The 13,847-nt window shown below is 29.6% G+C and overlaps 3 protein-coding genes across 21 annotated transcripts; 2 read left to right on the top strand and 1 right to left on the bottom strand.

Annotated features, from left to right (window-relative positions):
- The first annotated feature begins 66 nt into the window (after positions 1-66).
- LOC100642929 (epsin-2) lies at positions 67-9,968 on the top strand. Of its 15 annotated transcripts, none has more exons than XM_048407102.1 (17): positions 67-189; positions 309-433; positions 1,509-1,560; positions 2,654-2,770; positions 3,925-4,017; positions 4,094-4,352; positions 4,442-4,641; positions 4,741-4,795; positions 4,896-5,058; positions 5,146-5,275; positions 5,363-5,395; positions 5,506-5,593; positions 5,679-5,812; positions 5,944-5,956; positions 6,068-6,238; positions 6,315-6,491; positions 7,099-9,968. In XM_048407102.1, the coding sequence occupies exons 4-17, from the start codon at positions 2,747-2,749 to the stop codon at positions 7,227-7,229; spliced, it is 1,671 nt and encodes a 556-aa protein (XP_048263059.1). In that variant the 5' UTR covers positions 67-189; positions 309-433; positions 1,509-1,560; positions 2,654-2,746; the 3' UTR covers positions 7,230-9,968. The 15 variants fall into 15 exon arrangements, with proteins under 15 accessions (XP_048263059.1, XP_048263051.1, XP_048263055.1 ...); XM_048407090.1 differs by adding an exon at positions 670-764 and having other exon boundaries at positions 68-189; positions 5,944-6,238; XM_048407092.1 differs by adding an exon at positions 665-764 and having other exon boundaries at positions 68-189; positions 5,944-6,238.
- LOC125384608 (protein C10) lies at positions 8,450-10,589 on the bottom strand. 4 transcript variants are annotated; one of them, XM_048407112.1, is made up of 3 exons: positions 10,274-10,589; positions 10,020-10,196; positions 8,450-9,926 (listed from the first exon to the last, which is right to left on the bottom strand). In XM_048407112.1, exons 1-3 carry the CDS (start codon positions 10,311-10,313, stop codon positions 9,793-9,795), a joined length of 351 nt encoding a protein of 116 aa, XP_048263069.1. In that variant the 5' UTR covers positions 10,314-10,589; the 3' UTR covers positions 8,450-9,792. The 4 variants fall into 4 exon arrangements, with proteins under 4 accessions (XP_048263069.1, XP_048263070.1, XP_020719436.1 ...); XM_048407113.1 differs by having other exon boundaries at positions 10,029-10,196; positions 10,274-10,585; XM_020863777.2 differs by having other exon boundaries at positions 10,020-10,172; positions 10,274-10,575.
- Positions 10,590-10,596: 7 nt separating this feature from the next.
- On the top strand, positions 10,597-12,457 carry LOC100643529 (nudC domain-containing protein 3). 2 transcript variants are annotated; one of them, XM_003396669.4, is made up of 4 exons: positions 10,597-11,034; positions 11,115-11,700; positions 11,988-12,176; positions 12,261-12,457. In XM_003396669.4, exons 1-4 carry the CDS (start codon positions 10,937-10,939, stop codon positions 12,351-12,353), a joined length of 966 nt encoding a protein of 321 aa, XP_003396717.1. In that variant the 5' UTR covers positions 10,597-10,936; the 3' UTR covers positions 12,354-12,457. The 2 variants fall into 2 exon arrangements, with proteins under 2 accessions (XP_003396717.1, XP_048263067.1); XM_048407110.1 differs by having other exon boundaries at positions 10,629-11,034; positions 11,120-11,700.
- Positions 12,458-13,847: the final 1,390 nt, after the last annotated feature.

Genomic DNA, 13,847 nt, shown 5'->3' with positions numbered 1-13,847 from the left:
CTTTCTCCAACGTTTTCAATTATTAAACGCTGGCTACGTTTTCATTTGATATAGCTATGCATAGAAAATCGCATTATGAAAATCGTCCTTAGAGTTATATAAAGAGAGACAACTCTTCAGTGACAAATTTCTTATTTCAATAAAAAATCACGTAGTACGTGGATTGTTATTACATTTCTTGTAGGACAGGTATGCACTTATTGACAAACAAATCGAAATACATTTAGTTTCATGAAACAAATCGAATGTTAAATCTTCTTTAAAATTACCACAGAGTGCGAAACTGTAAAGAAGGAAATATTTTTCAGCGCCATCTTGCCTCATAACTTCTAATTCGTCAGTGCCTGTGAATGGACTTGTCATAAGAGTTTTATGTTATTTTGTTTCTTATTTCCGTTGAAATTAGTGCATTAAATTTCCAGTATATATTACGGTGAGTACAAAGTTCTATAGAGAGTTGCAAATAAATTTACAGAAACAGATTGTCATTAATGTGTTAGTACAAGTGGTATAGTCCGTAGAATAAAAGAGTATAAGTTTGATTCCGTTTCGACAGCATAATAATGTTCTTAGATATCTTCTAATTGTAATGTGTTTTCTTTCGTTAATTCGTTCCCTCTATTTCATTCTATGTTAACCTGTATATGAAACGGATCGGAAAAAGTGCAGTATTACAAAGTCACGCCCGAGCATGAGAAAGCATAGATAGTTTCGAAATTGACATATCACGCATTTTCATGGATTAGTCTTGCACCTAAGCCAGTGTACGTATATCTATTGTGTTAGTTATATCTGAAAGATAGCCCATAGTATACACGTTTCACGATATTGTTCTTTTAAATCTATCCGAAGGAATCATTACCTGATATTTGTGTAGCGTATGATTGTCATTTTAACGTGCATATGTGTGTCGATGTCTCGGTCGATTTAAGCTTTCAAATCATATAAGGAAGAATGCAGTAATGAGCTTTTTTGTGAGACAAAGAAATAATTTGTTCAGACTTCAATAGGCAAAACGAAATATCGAGCTATCATATTGAATGTCTAAAGTTAATATTTATAAAAGTATAGTCATTACAAATATCAATAATATTTTAAATACAATATTATTATATTATTTTTATTTTTGTATTTTAGTTTTTACTAAAAAAATGTATTATTATTTATCTAAATTTGTTGAAGATTAGAAATTATGATATAAAGAAAATAGAAATCAATAGTTTCATGGTCATTAATAGATATAATATGTTTTAACTGTCTTAAAGAAACCATATGATGATAATCTTAGGTACACACAGTATATAGCTTTATTCATGTATATCATTTCATTAATCATTTGTCTTTTTTAAATACCTGTATTGAATAAAATTAATTCTATGTCTGATGTAATCATACAGAATTTGTTAAATAAATGTATTATCATCTCCTTTGTAGAAAATTTATTCTATGTATGTAGTGATAAGATAAGATGCATAATAGAAAGATAAAGATATTTTCTCATTTTTCAGTTTAATAACACGGCTTTTTTAAAGGAGAATTTGAATCCTCCACTATATCAACGTAAGTAATTTTATTCTTCTTCACTGTTGCATGTAGCCTATTATTTTTTAAAACAGTAGTTTGGGTCAAGTTCTTTTTTCTTCCAATATAAGAAATTCTTCTTCTTTGATTTCTATTTTGATTTCCTTCAATAAAATGCTTGCAAGAGGTATTACTATTAAAAGAAAGAAAGTAGTTTCAAACATTATATGTATATATAATCAAATATTTTATATTTTTAAAATAATTTAATATCAATATTGCACAAAAACTGCAACTCTGATCTATTGTCAGAATGCTTTATTAAAAGGGCATGGCTTATATTCAAAAGCCTGTGACAGTTCTAAATATAAACTACAGACTATGCAAATTTGTGAGTTTTATTTAATTTTTTAATTCAGTTTTTTTCATAACTGCATTTATCTGTAAAAGAATTGAGTAAGATTATAAGTTTTTAATCTTGTATTCCTTTTTTTTTACAAAACTGCTTTATATAAAATTAGATTTGTTAATATATGGTATAGTGTTTTACAGATAGGGATATTTTCTTCTTTAACTAAACAAAATTTTCTTTAAGTCTATCTTATTATTATATTGTTCCATTTTTACATTATTATAGTGATAGTAATGTTAAATATGTATAGAGTAAAATGTTATTATTTTTAATTAAATATTTCTATAACACTTCAGCTATATGCCCTGTATAATACTTAAAAAAACATTTACAGCTAAAAGAAGATGAATTTTATATACTGATCAACATGAGTTGTGCCTATTTAGTTCATAAGCAGTTCTTATATATGCTATTCTTTTATGTACAGTACAAAATTTATAGTATAATTTACAGTTAATATTATGTATCAAACAACTATACATGTATTTTATTTAGCTTCATATACTTATAATATATATTGCATTAGAAAAATAAAGAATGCAGTATTCTGTGCAATATTTATTTGCATAATAATTAGTAATGTTATTAAAGTCCCATTCAAAATGCTCTCAGTTAATTGTATTATCATTTAATTATGTATCATATTAAATAAGAATTTATTCATCATTAACAGGTAAATGTAACAAATGTTTCTTATTTATTTATTAAACTATCTAATAGTCTAGGATTTTATTGTGATTCGAAAAGTGTTTGGGAGTTTTCTATATTTGTGGACAAGAACTAGCTTCATCAACGACCCCAGCCATATTTCATATGCCAACAATGGCTATGCAGAAGGTAAATTTTATTAACTGGCCACAGTTAACAAAATAACAATTGTTAATACTTTACTAATCAATTATATTATTAGAAAATGTTTAAAGAACAAATAAAGTAGATCAATGTTTTGCAAACTACATTAATAAGTGATATACAGGGTGTTGATAAAAATTTAAAAATGATGAACATTTAGGATTTACAATCTGATTATTTAAAGAACCCCTTAACATGTTTCTATGATGTAGAAATTTTTTAAATAATTGTAATAAGATATAACATCCTGTATATGTAAAAAATATACAAGGATTATAGTATTTAGTAATACAATTACAGCACATACTTGAAATCATTCATGTTTTATTTTTTGCGAAATTATGTAATGATGATAAGTTCTGCACATTATGCAAGTCAGTATTGCATCAAATTATTTAAAAAAATCATTAATGTTATGTTTATTATGAAAATAATTTTTAAATGTTTCTTATAAGGAAGCTTGACTGGCTGTGGTAAAACTTTTCTTTTAAAAAGAATTATTATGATAATACAAATTACAATTAATGTACACAAATATACAATATAAAATGTACTGATTTAGTTAAAAATTGTTTATCTTGAATACACATTTATATAGGCACATCTCAAATGAAATTAATTTGCTTTAGAGCTTTATATATATATAAGAATAACAGTTTGTTGTGTTGCATTATTTTGTAGCATTTTGTTTGGTATATAATTTTTAAATTACACAGTAATGCCATATCTAAGATAAAAGAACAACACTGAAGAGGATTTCTTTACTTTTGTATTAATCACACTTTTACTTTAGTTACTTTCATCCATCTTACTACTAACCAAATAGAAAGTAGTAATGTTGATTTGGTAAAAGTAGAGTAATGTAAGAACTTTACAATGAGTTTCCTATTTTCTTACTAATGCATATTTAGTCGCATGGCTTTGATATTAAGTGATTGCCCATATTTATTACCAGCTTTTGTCTAAAATAATTTTTTTAAATAAATATGACTAAACTTATATTTCAGTTGCATTGGGAATTATTAGCATATATTAAATGTAACTGACATAAATGTGTATATATATGATGATAAGTATGGGCTTCTAGAAGATATAGGAATATTACTACCTGCTTATAATATAAAGTGGTAATCTTTTAGATGAGAAGACAAGGTCAAGACGTCATGCAGGTGAATTTGGCAGGTATCAGGCGAGATATTGTTAATCTTGCCCATAACTATAGCAATGCTCAGGTAAATAAATAATATTTTACATATTACAAATATACTATTTTACATATTAAAGAACAAAATTTTTTTATGTATACAGAAAGCTGTACGTAAAGCCACCAGTAATGATCCTTGGGGTCCAAGTAGTACTCTTATGGCAGAAATTGCAGATTTAACATATAATGTTGTGGCTTTTACTGAGATTATGCAAATGTTATGGAAAAGATTAAATGATCATGGTAAAAATTGGCGACATGTGTACAAAGCTTTAGTTCTTCTAGAATATCTTATTAAAACAGGCACAGAAAAAGTTGCACAGCAATGTAAAGAAAATATTTTTGCCATCCAAACATTGAAAGGTATATAATTTTGTGCTTTATAATACAAAATCTAATATAAAATACTAATACAAATTGATAGTCCGTAAAGTTAAGTTGTCCTTATTCAGATTTCCAATACATGGAAGGATCTAAGGATCAAGGAGTGAATGTAAGAGAAAAAGCAAAGCAACTAGTGGCCTTATTAAAAGATGATGAAAGATTAAGAAATGAAAGAGCTAGAGCATTGAAAGCAAAAGAAAGATTTGCACAATCAGTTAGTGGATTTGGTAGTGATGGTTTAGACACTATGTCACCTGTAAGCAGTGATGTAAGTATACATTGATATGAAGATAGAAAAGTTTAATAATGCAAAAAATTCTTTAAATAAACATTTCCTTCTTTTTCTTTTTTCTTTTTTCATGTTCAGTTTCAGGATTGGGAGCCATGTCGCCTGGGATCTGAAACTACAACTAGACGTAAGAGTAAATATTTATTAAATGCTTATAATCTTTTCTGCTAATATATATTTTTACAGATATGTAACTTAATAATGTAATTAATTATAATTTGCGCACTTTTTAGCTGAATTAGAAGCTGCAAGACCACAAACAGTAGGTGAAGAAGAATTACAGTTACAATTAGCTTTGGCAATGTCGAGAGAAGAAGCAGAGCAAGAAGAACAAAGAAGACGTAGTGATGACGTCAGATTGCAATTAGCTCTTAGTCAAAGTCAGCAAGATTTTAAGTTAGTAGACATTAAATTAGATTTAACCTTTTTTCAGTTATCACAAAGTCCATTTTGGTTTTGCCTAAAGAAATACATTAATTTCAGAGCGCCGCAAACTGAGAAACAAAGTCATATGCTAGATTTGTTGGATGTAAACTTAGAAGAAGCATGTGGATACAATGTAAAAACCGACCCTTGGGGTATACCAATTACGCCACCTCCGCCAAGACCTCAAGTATGTTATTCTATTTAGTTAAGTTTATACATTTGCTTATTGCATGATAAACACGACATTGCATACCTTTTGCATGTTACATAACAGTCTTTGGATATATCTCAATTCTATCCATATAAGGTATGTTCGAGTAACACAACAAACATTGTATTGATAAATCATAGCATAATCGTGTTGAAAGTTTATTGAAAGTTGCATAAAAAATTTACGTGTTCTTTTTTTTTATATAGCCACAAAACGATCCGTGGAGCGTTCCTACAACAAGCAATACATCACCTGCGATAGATCCATGGGCTCCCATTCCATCACAAAAACCAAGTATAGTTTATTGAAAAAGAATTTTAATGTTTACTAAATCGTATGAATGTAATTTATGATCATTTTGTAATTAATTTGATTTTAGCTGCTACAGCTGATTCCTGGCGAGCACCTCCATCATCGCCTGTAACAGTTACAACTTCGCCTAGCACAGATCCTTGGTCACCAATACCTTCTGCTACTACTACTACTACTGAAGCTGATACAAATAAAAAGCAGGTAAGACGTTTATTCTTTTAACTTCCATGTCTTCTAAGTCCTCTAAATTTCTATGCTACCTCTATATATTACATATATATATAATATATTATGTATATAATATATTAATATTTTTGTGTCAAATTATTTAGGCTACCCGAGAAGGTATGACATCTGCATCTCCATCTTTTAACAATCCTACCTTAACGCAAAACATTGGTTTTGCGGCACAATCACCACAAAACATAGGCTTTAATCTGCCTACAACTTCAACAGCTACATTCAATACAACTAATAACGACTTCAACGGTACTGGCCCTAGTCTTAACAACTTTTCCATTGGAAATCAGACCAGTTCTGCAGCCAGTCCACTGAGCGATTTAGATGAATTTGATGTAATTACTAACAGGAATAAACCTGGATCTAGTCTGCAAACAGCGAATAACGGTATTTATTAATGAAGTTTTTTTATTATTGTTAACCATATGAATAATTTATTTATTGATTTTTTAATTGACTGCAGTAAGTACGCTATCACCAGATCCATTTGATTTGGGGAGCATAGCAGAAACTCTTCCCACTAGTACAGGAGCTGTTAAAAAAACACCACAATCGTTTCTTGGAGAGAACTCTGCTCTCGTTAATCTTGATAATCTTGTTAGTACCTCCGCGATCAAATCAGCAACGCCTACTCCTGCAGGTAACGCCTTATTTCGAATATAATTTTTCATATACCGTACAAAAGATTTAGAGATTTAATTTTAAAATACAAATGGTGAAACCTATAGAATTTATTGTATGTATATATAATCGTTTAATAAAGAAGAAAAAAAGAACTATTCGATTAAACTACATCACTGTGATTTTAATTCGAGCCTTATTGAAACAAATAATGGGTTACGTTATTTGTAATATATTTTGTCCGCAAAATAGCGTTTCATTGGAAGTAAATTCGTGAGTACTTTCAAGGTGGTGAATAATATTGCATGAATGCATGATTCAAATATTGTGTTCAAGTATGGTATTAAAGTTATATTAGGATGGATTTTATTTTCAGCAAAAAATGATGGTATATTAAGAAAATTATAACATTGTATATATTGTAAAACCGAAATTTTCTGATTACAGTTTAACACTTCGCGTGCCGCGTCATTTTCATATTTCTATCATATTTTATTCGAACCGTGTGTATTATAGATATACTAGAAACAAAAATTATTTGTTTACATCCCTGATTTGTTTGTATCTGTATTTATTATAGTTATTACAATTTGGCGTTTTAAATTAATATTAATAAAAATTTACAGCAACGATGTCATACTCAGCAAATCCGTTTGCGACGGCAACAGCACCACCACCCCGTCCTACAATTAATCAGATTCGACAAGATCCTTGGGCAGCGAATACAACTACTACAGCGAATCCGTTCCTTTCGTAGCTTGGTGACTATTGTTGAAGGTGTCAGTCGAAAATCAAGAGCACTGTGGTCTAAAAAGTATTCGACATTTTTAGTGCTAACCCTGTACGGTATAAGTATCTCGCACGTCATGAAGTAGCTTTATTTCAAGATACAAATAACAAAGGGATAACAAAGTGTCGAATCGGTAACAAGAAAAGGATTGAAAAAGGTGCGCTGATATAATCTGGTTAATCTATTTGGACCGATGATAAATAATGCAATAGATAACTATGTCTTTAAAGACCCAACTAACATTAATATTTATTTCCGTATAATTAATGAAAAATCTATAAAACATTTCTCTACATATTTTTCTTTGCTGTACAAAAATGTTCGTATCTGCTATAATTCTATTATTTGTATTTTATTGCATACTAGCGACGGAGGAACTATCTATAACCAGAAGGTAACATATAATAAATGAAATAAAAGTTACAAGACAGATTATACTTCAATTTCGGACGTTTAAGAGCTCCCAAGGTACAAGAAATTTTATAAGAACTTTTTCCATTTGTAGTATATTTTTTTAAGTGCAATTCAAATTGGTCATAGGAAATCATTGAACAAGATTTTCATTGTGCTGTAGACTATAAAATAACATTGATATCACGATCATTTCCTTTATTTTGTATTTATATACATGCTTTTCTACAGCTAACGAGATCGTGAGACTGTATCGTGATTTACAGAAGTATATTATATCGAACAGGGTTCTTCAATTTGTGTTATACGCTTAATGTGACGTGCATTGATTGTGATTCGTAAAAATATTGGTGTCATAGCATGCCTTTTCTAACTAATACTCATCTTGCAAAAAGAGAGTGTGTGCTAATAAACAAATCTTTTGCTAATTGATTACTTGGTTTGATAACATCTTGGGTTATTTGCAGATGAGATGATTGTGCAGTTTTATGATTGCAAAATTAATTATATCATCTTCTAATGTCATTAAAATACATACGTATGTACAATTTAGTTATGAAATTTTACGTATTTGGTTTGGCCGATTACCGAAGATATTTTCATAGGCTTTATGTGCACTGCAGAAAACTAACCACAACTAAAAAAAAGAGTGTAGCTAAAAAAATGCATTTCCTATTAATGATAAATCGGTGCATTTTAATGTTTTATGGGAATGTATTACGAACGTGTAAACTTATGTTGGTTTCTATAGGTATTTTAGAAATTTTTGAAAGAAATTGTCTTACGCGGTGTCTTTATTCATTCGACTGTCGAATTTAATGAAGCAACATGGTCTGATAATGAAGAAATGCATTAACTTTCTTTGTACGCAAAACAATTTACAATTGTACCTTGATTTATATAAAGAAAAAGATTGTAAATATGTTATAGCATATCGTTCCCCAATTGTCAAGTCTTTCCCTTCAACGTGTAGGATATTCTAAACAAAATCTAAAACTGCTTTTTTACATCTGTTATTTTTTAATCTTTGAGGAAATTGTTGCTGAGTTTGTCATTTTATATAATGTGAATGTTTTTCACATGTTTTATGACTATCACTGTGACCCCATGAAAAATACGAATTACTTTGCTAAGAAAATAATTAATAATCAATACATATTTATTAATAACTTTTAAAAGAGCAACCTTGTTGATAGTCTTAATGTCAACTCAGCATTTCCTTTTTAAAGATATCCATGCATTTTACAATTTTATACAAAGAAACAGTTTCGTACATTTAATGATTGGCAAAGGGGAACTATATTTGTCTGCTTGTCCTAAGTAAATTAGACATGAGCTGCAAGGTTAAAATTTTGTTAAGTAATTATTGCTTAAATAATTCCATTGTATTATTCTTCGATAAATTAATAATTTTCTTTCATTATGCATTTTCAATGTACTTGCTTATATGATTGAAATTGTATATTTAATACATATTTATCCGGATGTTCGCGAAACGATGAAGTTAGAATTATATAATAGCATTTAAACTCACTTAATTCAAAATCAAAAAAGAAAAGATTGACTAAATGATCTATATTCACTGCTTTTATAAAAAAAGCACTGATTGTCATGTTTAATGGATGTAATACCTTAGTGTTTTCAACGAGTAAGACACATCTTTTTAAGATAATAACAAAAATATTTTATTTTTCTATATGTATATGATATAATGCACCAGCTTCATTTTTACGCGAACAATGGAACACTTTAGTTTTTAGAATTGGTGTAAGTGCAGAGAAAATTTAATGAACATTTATGAATGAAATTATATATTTTAGTAGATTATATTATTATTAATATTATTATTATTATACAAATAAATGTAAAAATTTTTAATTTTTCTGATTAAATATTTAATTTGAAGATCCCTTGTACATATCTTTTTGTGTAGTAAATTCTAATTAATAATATATCAGAGTGTAATTGTAAAACTTTGTTCAAACTTCAATGCATTTATAAAATTAAAGCTATTGTAAGTTAGATACCAGTAAAAAATCTCTATGTATGTTTTATATGTAGAGAAAAAGAAAGTACAAAGTAAAATAATAATGTGCTTGCACATAAAAATTATTTTATCTTAAAGAGATGCTTCAGTTGAAGAACTTATAGTAACAGGCGGAAGAAAATATGATCGAACTTGACTATGTAATTGTGCTATCTCAGGGTCTTCCCTTTCTAGAGCTCTGAGTAATTGCACAAATTGAACTGTACCTACAGATAAAAAAAAAAAGGAATAAATTATAATGAAAACTGCATTGTAATTAATTTTTATCACTGAAATGGAAGTACACTTAAATCCTATACCTTCCCGACCTTCTGAGAAACCATAGTTCTTAATAACATCCATTTGAATTTGTACTACAATTGGAAAAACAAACTGCATCATTTTCAGCATTTCATTCCCAGAATTTTCCTTAGCTTCCGCAAGTTTTTGAGTATTTTCTGGAGTATTTAATGCTGTTAAAACGTCAGTTAAAACAGCTGAAAATCATTATTTTATCTACTGTAAATCTTTAAAAGTATATACTAAAATCATAAATATTATAAGTTTTGAATACCTTTTGCAACTTCCGAAGTAAAAACAGGTAAATCAGTCATCGTAAAAACAATTTTGTATAATTTAAATAAGCATCGAAGTAAATTCAGAGTATATTGATTTATTTGAAAGAATAGGTTAAAAATTGTAAAATGTTTTCTCTCTAAAATTGTACAGTTTAAGAAATTGTTCTATTTTATGAACATGAATATATGTTTATTTATCCTGTTATAGTGATTTTCTTTTCATATTTAAACTATATGTCATATATACTTTTGTTCACCACTATTTTTCGAACATGTCAAAATAGATAAACAACATACTGATTCAATCGAACAAAGAGGGCGCTTATGATAAATTCATGCCACTTGTCATTCAATTCAATAACATACCTACACAAAAAAACGGAGAATCTAAAATTATAGATGTCAATAGTTCTTTTAGTTACAATACAACGGAGATTTATCCGATAAAGACAAGATACAGCCAATAAAAATTCCAAGATTAGTGACGTATGCGATAAACGAAATTTCCATACGGTTTTTCTCATAGAATACTTGATATAACCTACTTTCGAAAGTAAATTGATAATACATACAAGGTATCAACAAATAAAACTATTATTGAAATTAAAAATATCGCTTAAAGAACGTTCAATTATAATAATTTTAAAAAGAACTCCACAATGTGTTCTATTCATGATCAAGCATTCTTACAAATTTTACAAGAAGAGAGAGATATTACAAATTTTCTAGATGCATTTTTTGGATTTTTGTATAGATGGTAAGTAAACAAACTGTAGTAAAAATATGCATTATTTTTATAATACATAGTCTATCATCTCACATGTAATTTAATTATAGTACAGATTTTTATGTCGAATCGGGACCAGATCAAAAACTTGGCTTCCCAACTGGTACAATAGAAAAGCTTGTCTTGCATAGTTTTCAAAAATGGAAGAATATCTGTAAATTTTCCAGTGGGACAGATCCTCCATATACACAGGACATTATTATCCAAAATAATGATAAAGACCAAGACGAAACAATGACAATTGAAGAAGATTCCCTTATTCCACAAGTTGATCACGAAGTAGAAATTGAAATGTGCAAAGAAAGTACAAATCAACTTGGTCATTTAATTGAGAGGGATAGGTCATGTGACAGCTACAATGGTGCAGTGAGGGAAAATTACACTTGGTCACAAACTATCAGTGATATAGATGTGCTTGTAAAACTTCCTAGTTGCATAAGAACAGCAAAAGATTTAAGGGTTCAGCTTGATTCAAAAGAAATCAAAATAGAAGCAAGAACATCAAGAGTCGAACAGAATCAAGAAATAGAGGAATGTCGTTATTTTATATGGTCTACAATTTTCAAAGGAGAATTGCGCTTTAAAATTCGGAAAGATGAATCAATGTGGAGTATAGTACCTGGACAATATATTAGCGTTAGTCAATATATCTTAATAAATAGCATAATAGAACTTCATTTATCTGAACGAAATTTTATTTAATGTCTGATTAACTGAATTTTTACTCGTTGAACTTTGAATCTGTATGTGAATTCCTGTTACGTGAAAGAAAAATAACAGGTAGTTAGCAAGCTCTTATTATATGAACTACAATTATTATACTGTTTGCTCTCCGACAAATTTAGATAAATGGAGTTCTACTGTATCTCAAATATGTGTACATATGTATATAAGTTGCACGTTATAATGTTTGTTTCACTTAGATTCATTTTGAAAAAGCTTCTGAGCGATGGTGGGAAGCATTGATAATCGGTGAACCAAAAATTGATTTGAGTAAAATAGATTGTTCAAGAAATTTAGATGAAATGGGATCAGAAGAACAGATGAAAGTTCAAGAGTTAATGTGGAATCATCAACAAAAGCTTATGGGTAAACCAACTTCTGAACAGATTGTAAGCATATGTAAAAAGTTACATAATTTATCATTACGATTACGTAATAACTAGTTTTTTTAGTATACAAATTTTTGTTTGTAGAAAATGGAAAGGGTATTGAGAAAAGCGTGGGATGCAGAAGGATCTCCCTTTGAGGGTTCCCCATACAATCCTTCATTAGTGAACTTTAATTGATGCTCGTAGTGTACGTTCATTATTTTATTAATTGTTATAAAATAATAAATAAAATTGTATATTAAGCTAAGAAATTCTGTAAATATACGATCATTTTTATTCAATTATAGTTGTATATCAAACACCTCACATTATGGATAAAAATTTGATTATTAACAATTGTTTGCTAAAATACGTTCGATATATTTGAACAGCTATACGAAAAAAACATGTATTCTACAATAAAAGAATAAATATATTTGTTCATGTTTTTAAAATTCAGAAAAGCCATTGGGAGTGATATGTTATTATCCGCGAAGGAGTTTCTGATATGTCTATATCTATGTTTTTATGAACTCACAAATACGCAGATGTTTCCCACATTTATTGCTACTACATCTTCAACGGATATCCATTACATTAATCGGAAACCAAAATTAATCAATATGATAAAAAATGAATATTGCGATATCAAGGTAGCCAATTAAAATGACAAGAGACAAGAGATTCGCGATTTCTTCATAGAATGCAAGGAATTCCACGCTTTTCCCTGACGTTTGCATCGACTTTATCTCACCGTGGTGAGATTGTTTAGTAAAGGAACAAGAAAGGAATGCTTTATGAAAGCAGACAGATAGCTACAGCGAAACTGTTCTCATTTTCTGGAATTCTTTCAACTCTCGTGCATTCGTAGTTGCAGCATTCATCGATCTCGCTGCTTGTTCAAATATCATATTTAATATAAACATACTTTATTATAAATATCAATTTTTAAGTGTCACAATAAACTCAATGTCGACACTTTTAATTAGTCACTAATTTCGTCTAATATTCGACAGAATATTTTATGATGTTAATCATTTGGTAGCATCATAGAGCACAAAGAAATTGGTGTTTGCAGGCATCGAAATCTCCATGAAAACTTCGAGAGAGAAACATGTTCCTCTTGGTCGATGCAATAAAGCGTCGAAAACGCGTCGAATCGTTAGAATGTGTTTGACGATAGAAAAATTTACTTGCAGGTATCCACCCACTGCTGTTTTATTATCCCGAAAAGATAGCGGAAGACAAGTCCTTTGAGTCCGAAGGAAAACGGTTCGAAGGCGAAGCGAAGATATCGTGGAAGAACGCTGCGCGTTGAGCACCGCTGAAGGTAAAACACAGGTAATATACCTGCCTGGGGCTACATCCATCCCCACCCGGTCCGGTTCTCTCTCCTTGGTCGGCTCTCAGCTTTTCTCCAAGCTGAGTCGAGCCGTTAGTGTCGTTGTCGTAGGAGAGAATGGTAGTAATGTGTATCGCGGAGTATCGTGCAACCTGAAGGACGTCGTCATCGTTGATCGCTGAGTATCGATCCTCTTCTTCTTCCTCGTATCCTCTTCGTGTACTCCATCAGGCATTCCTTGCAATCGAATTCGGCCATCGAATCAAAAGCTATCTCACCTCCTGGACCAATTCGTTCTGAACGGTTCGTGACCTGTTTCGTGATTCACTTTTTCACGGATGCTCGACAGT

Source organism: Bombus terrestris, chromosome 7 (assembly GCF_910591885.1).
Source record: "Bombus terrestris chromosome 7, iyBomTerr1.2, whole genome shotgun sequence".
In the NCBI taxonomy this organism is placed as follows: Eukaryota; Metazoa; Arthropoda; class Insecta; order Hymenoptera; family Apidae; genus Bombus; species Bombus terrestris.
Note: the sequence above shows the minus strand (reverse complement) of the source record. Positions and strands in the feature narration are given on the sequence as shown.